This window comes from Grammomys surdaster, unplaced genomic scaffold, assembly GCF_004785775.1.
Source record: "Grammomys surdaster isolate TR1022 unplaced genomic scaffold, NIH_TR_1.0 171, whole genome shotgun sequence".
NCBI classification, from domain to species: Eukaryota; Metazoa; Chordata; class Mammalia; order Rodentia; family Muridae; genus Grammomys; species Grammomys surdaster.
Genome location: NW_021604619.1, coordinates 1,149,791 through 1,156,037, shown reverse-complemented (window position 1 = coordinate 1,156,037; position 6,247 = coordinate 1,149,791). Strand labels below are relative to the sequence as shown.

General features: G+C 35.5%; 1 protein-coding gene across 35 annotated transcripts in view; it reads left to right on the top strand.

Moving 5' to 3' along the window:
• Positions 1 to 6,247, top strand: part of Rims1 (regulating synaptic membrane exocytosis 1) — a 481,904-nt gene that overhangs the window by 336,950 nt on the left and 138,707 nt on the right. For all 35 annotated transcript variants that reach the window (XM_028767193.1, XM_028767198.1, XM_028767197.1 and 32 more), the window contains 3 exons: positions 511 to 682; positions 788 to 941; positions 1,931 to 2,002. In XM_028767193.1, coding sequence (XP_028623026.1) covers positions 511 to 682; positions 788 to 941; positions 1,931 to 2,002 — 398 coding nt within the window. The remainder of the gene's footprint in view (positions 1 to 510; positions 683 to 787; positions 942 to 1,930; positions 2,003 to 6,247) is intronic.

Genomic DNA, 6,247 nt, shown 5'->3' with positions numbered 1-6,247 from the left:
ATACACATACAACATATACAAACACACCCCAAACACACACATACACACAAACATACAAAATGCACACACACACATACACACACACACACACCACAGAGCAGAGGACCTTCAGCAGCCAGATATGGATGGGGAGGAGTTCAGGGATCCTCCTCATGGATAAACTATCTGTCACAGTTATTCTGGGAGTTTTCCCCTTCAGTTTTCTGTCCACTAGGACCCACAGGAAGCTGCAGTTAAACAATGACATTATATCATAAAAAGCTATGAATCTCAAGAAAAGACCTGGAGGCAGTTGGATGGAAGGTTCATAGGGAATGGGATGAAATGAAAGGGGAGGGATAGTAAACAGAATCCAATATGTGTGTGTAAAGTTGTTAGAGAATAACCTTAAATTGAGGAAAGGAAGGACAAAGGGTAGAAACACTGATTGAAATCACACATGACCGCAGTAGAGGGCAGCATGTCCACAGTTTCTCCCTTGCTCATTGAGGACACATTTTTACGTTTCAGCGACAAAAGTAAAAGGAGAACCAAAACGGTAAAGAAACTTCTAGAGCCAAAATGGAATCAAACATTTGTCTACTCACACGTACATCGTAGAGATTTTCGAGAGCGAATGTTAGAAATTACCGTGTGGGACCAGCCGAGAGTACAGGACGAAGAGAGTGAATTTCTCGGAGAGGTGATGTATAAAGTGTCAAATGAACATGTCCCACTGTGGCTTTTGCCATACCTGTTAGCCGTGGGTACTTTCCTGTTGTGTTTCATTCGAGAAATACCGTTTCAGATCCTCATAGAGTTGGAAACGGCGCTTTTAGATGATGAACCCCATTGGTATAAACTCCAGACACATGATGAATCTTCACTACCTCTGCCTCAGCCATCACCGTTCATGCCCAGGCGGCATATTCATGCAGAAAGCTCCAGCAAAAAGCTACAAAGTAGGTTCAGTTCAATTGAGTTTAGCAGAGAATAATTATGTTGCCTTGTTCTACCTAAAGATTGCTGCTCAAAACATATCTATTTTTCAGCTGCTTTTATTGTAGAAAAATTGTCTATCTCTGTAAAAGAGACTCGGCCAACCTTTTTTTTTAATATTTCATAGTAAAATAATATATGTGCTATAGAAGAGTAATGGATGAACGCTAATATTCTCTCAGTGACATCCCTTGCCCATTGCTTGAGTGATCGATGGGCTGACTGGTGGAATGATTTCTCTCTTTATTAAAGGGCTGCTATATATGTGGATGCTTTATCATTTTGTTAGGGTATTTTAGTCTTTTGATTGGAAATATATATTTTAAACCAGGATGGTATAAGTTTATTGTTATCTGTGTGGTCATTAGGACATTCCTTTCCTCTGTAATAATTTTTGAGTTATCAGTAAATATGTGATCCAATAGATGAAACTTAGGAGCATTGTTTTGGTAATCTGGATTCAAGTTTTTGGCTTTTCACTGAATATTCTACGTCACTGTTTCCCAGGTTGATAATATCCTCAAAATTAATATTCATAAATATTATGGCTAATAAACATATATTTTAATAATGGGCTTGAATGCTTTTTAAGCATCCTGAGCTTGCCAGATGGCTGCCTGGCGAGGTTGGTCTTTGAACTTATCCTCTTCCATGCAGGATGAATTGTAGGTACTTCACTCTCTGCTTTCAGAGTACCATTTAAAATGAAAAAGCATATAAAATCAAATGAGGAAGGATATAAGTAACATTTTATCCCATCAGTGTCCTTCAGTGTAATTGTGTATGGGAGGAAATTCTGTTAAAAAAAAAAGTATTATTCTTTTGAAACAAACGTGTTTCTAGAAAAACTAGACCCGTGCTTACTATGAATTATTCTTGTTCAACTATGTCCTTTGCATGTTGTAAACTGAGTAGACACACAGAGGTATCTGTTTGCCTTACTGTTGTGCAGGATCTCAGCGAATCAGTGATAGTGACATCTCAGATTATGAGGTTGATGATGGTATTGGCGTAGTGCCTCCAGGTGCGTGGTGAAAGGCATGGCTCCGCCCACTGTCTGGCTCCGCCCACTGTCTCTGCTTGTTTCCGCTGCCCACCTCCAGGCTTCTTCAGGTCACTGAACTGGAGGTCTTTAGTGTAGAAACATCAGCGTTATGTTATTCCATGGTGACTTGTGTCTCAAATTGTTAATGTCTAAAATGGACCGGCATCTCTGAATTCACCCCCCTAGTTACTTGTTACAGTCGGGTTCTCCGTTAGAAGTTTGCCTAAGTTAGATGAAACAAAAACCACTATTTCACAGTGCTCTGAGCATTAGTGAGAATGTGGGATGTCATTTTGAAAGGATGCTGTTAATCTTACTACATCCAATTCCATTCTCTTGTGTTTTATATTGTATCTCTATGATTTTCCTCCTCCACCCCCTATTTCTCAAAATACCATAGCCTTCCATGGAATATACTGAGAAAGGTGCATGGCAGGGCTTAAAATTGCATGCGGCATGGCTGTAGCTTTTAGTGCTTCTGTGACGTGCTCACTAGCTATACCTACTGTGTGTATATGTCTTGAAGTAAAACAATGCTCTCAAAAGAGTCAACATTTCTTTGACGTATATGTCTTGTCTATGTATAAGTTGGCAACATTTTGTGACATTTGAAAGTTTGGATTTACGTTTTTTTTTTTTTCATGAGTTGCCAGAAGAGTGCATAAGATCAAGAAACACTTTTCTCTGTCAGTCCTTTTTGATTCCCCTTGTTTAACTAGTAGAGGAGAAATAAACCTTCAACGGAAAATGAAAATAGGCATTCCAGAATATATAAATGTGACTAATTACAGGCAGTCATTGGAGCAATATTGGCATGTGAGCCCTTCCTTTATGTGATGCCTGCGTTTCAGAGAACGCTCTTATTTTAAGGAGATTGGTTTCATTAAAATGTATAGAATCAGCATTATGAGAGAGTTCAGGCATGTTGGGAGGATGAACTTCATTTAAAATAAGATTAAAAAATACAGAGGATTTTTTAAAATTACATATTTGTTATCTGTCATGCAAAGAAAGTACTTATGTATAAAATGTCCAAATACTATTATCTAACAGTACTGTGGACTAGCTTAGATTATGAGCAGGAATTCTGTATAGTAATGGATAATATTTTCTATTTGCTGTTTTTATTTTTAAGGGATCATACTAGTTACACATATTCTTAACAGACTTTCTCATACACTATACAATTACAAAATTTAATGAAATTGAATTGCTTAAAATGATTATGACTGTAAATCTTTTTTCATATTTAAATCAATTGGGATGAGACTATTGGTGCTAAGAAAGTAATCAAATAATTATTGGGATTGGTCAGCCTTAACATTACTACTATGGGTGTTTCTCATGTTGTATGAAAACTTTTTCTTTTTCTTTTTAAATGAGACATTAGAGGATGAATGAATAGCCAACTAAAAGCATTTATTTAAGTGGTGAGCTTCTCTGTCTCTGAGTAGTCAACATGGCTTATGGACCCACTGCTCATGAGAGTATTGCTTGGGCATCACTTATGAAACTCTGAATTATAAACATAGCTTTATTTTCTACTAATTTAGTCTTTCTAGTGTATGATGAATGAAACATAACATCTTTATTATACAAAAACCAATGCTTACATGTTGTGGTAGTTATTAAATACACCAGTAATGAGGAAGTATGAGACTTGGTTGTTGTAGAACGTTCCTCACTCCTGTGGTTATATTAACCAGTTAGTTTTAACTGCTGAAGAAAAATGAAACCCACAGGCTAATTGCTGTTTTGGAGCATCTCACTAAGTTCAAGAAATAAAAATTAAAATCTCCAATGTATAACTTAACAAATTAAAAAAAAAGTAGATGAAAGTTAAAGAACTGATCCTTTCAACTCATGACTTAAGCCAGATTGCATGCTGTCAATAATGATAAAATCTAGAAAGTCAAAAAATCAAAAATATAAACAGTAACAGATAAATATTAATGTGTATATTTTATATTTATATAATGATTGCAACTATAATATAATTAAAATAAAACTATAAATAGTAATGATATAGTTGATCATTCATATGAATAGATACAGACATATGATTACTTAATATAAAGTCAGATTTTAAAATTTTGACTGTTACAGCATGCACAGCACATAGTAGTAACTCTGATTCACTAAAATTGTGTACATTACCTTTGGTATACTCTCCATATAAGTCACAAGTTGTTTTATGACTCCTAAGAGAAATTTACTAAAAGCACTTAGGCTCTATAAAGCTTTAGGATAGTACTTGTTTTTTTCCTAAAGTCCTTTCTTGAACACAAATATTTAAATATATAATGCAAATCTTTGAGCTACATAATACAAATAACTCAATAAAAGTTACATGTTCTTTTAAAACACAACATCACTATTTGTTTTTGTAATAATTATAAAGACCCAATTTACATACCTTGACCATCACTGAAATTTTGAGATTGTCATACTCTTAATTAAATATTGATGTTCCATAATTTTACATAATTGATGCCATTTAAATTTAAATGATTTAAACATCGGTTTCAGTTATTGATACGATTGTCCCTTTCTTTTTTTTAAGATTTATTTATTCATTTCATGTATATGAGTACACTGTCACTCTCTTCAGACACACCAGAAGAGGGCATCCGATCCCATTACAGATGGTTGTGAGCCACCATGTGGTTGCTGGGATTTGAACTCAGGACCTCTGAAAGAGCAGTCAGTGCTCTTACCCACTGAGCCATCTCTCCAGTCCCATGTTTGTCCCTTTTTAAAATATGAAGTCAATTCATTACTTGCTAATTCATTAGTAAGTTTTTTGTTGAAAAAAAGACCTTTTCCACAACACACTCAGAATAAGTGTAATCACTATTGTTTGATAAAAGACTATAAATGAAAATATATATTTTTAAGTTATACCATTAAGGTTATATTGTCATCTTAGGGTCATTTCAGGCTGTTAAAGGAAGTGAGCTCTTTTCATCTGAATATTGTCCAGTTCCTCTTTCTTAAAGATATCCTCTATGCCTTAAATTTGCTGACAGATGGTACAGTCATGCCAACCAAGCTGGTGGCTAATTATCAACTTGCTTTTGCAAGTGGTGTTTGATGGCGTAGTTTTAAAGTCAGTAAGAAATAAAAAAAAAGAAATATAAGCAAAACAAAACATGGTTTCAGCTTTCCAGCTGAGAAATGTCTCCATGATTCATGTAATTTTTAGGCAGTTGTAAATGGAAGTTCCATTTCCTTAACCACACAATGTTGTCTTCTTTTCTTGCACTGATGAAAATTAATGAGCATCATAAAGGCATAAATACCCCACTTTAAAACTGTGAGCACTTATTATGGATTTTAGATGACTTTTTTTAATCTAAATATAAGCAGAAAGGACACCCACACACCCACATTTTTATTCCAAACCTGTTACAACTGGTGACTCTGTGCAGTTGTGTTAACCATTTCCCTTTAATAATGTCTCCTGAAGCCACTGGAGGGATAGTTTTAGATGTTCTGTATAGATTTGATGACTTCACAGTGTTAATTCTCCTGTTTCATTATCACCATGACTTCCACTCACACACTACTTATCACTGAAATTTGTATTTATTGCTTGCAAAAGTCACAATCCATATTTGCTATAGTGAAGTTAGCTACTATTCTTTGTTCATTTAAACGCATGTGGGATGTTTTCATTTTCAATTAAAATGGCCAGAATACTTAGTAAGGAGTACATTGGTACAACAATTAAATGATTTCTCCTGGAGAAGAAAAATTCGGGAACTGAGTGATGACTAAGTCAGTAAAGTGTGCAGCATAATCCGAGGCAGTTATGGAGGCATGTGCTTGTGAACCTAATGCTGTAGAAGTAAAGACAGGAGGATCCGTGGAATTCACTGGCCAGGTAGCTAAACAGAATAGATGATCTCCAGAATCCATGAAAGACCTTTTCTCCAAAATGTGGAACATGATTAAAGGAAGAGCCTTAATGATGACCTCTGGCCTCTACATACACACACATAATCATGCGTAGAGAAGCTGCATAAACGCATGCGCACGCACATGCGCACACGAACGCGCATGCGTGCATGTAAACAGCACACAAAAGAGACAATGGTTCAAACTAATTGAATTAAAAGAGACATCAGATTTCAAATCATTGACTTGTGTATTAACTCTAATTCTCTCGCTGCTTTGTTGATGTTGCTGAGAAGCCACTAACTCATCCATTGTTGATATTAA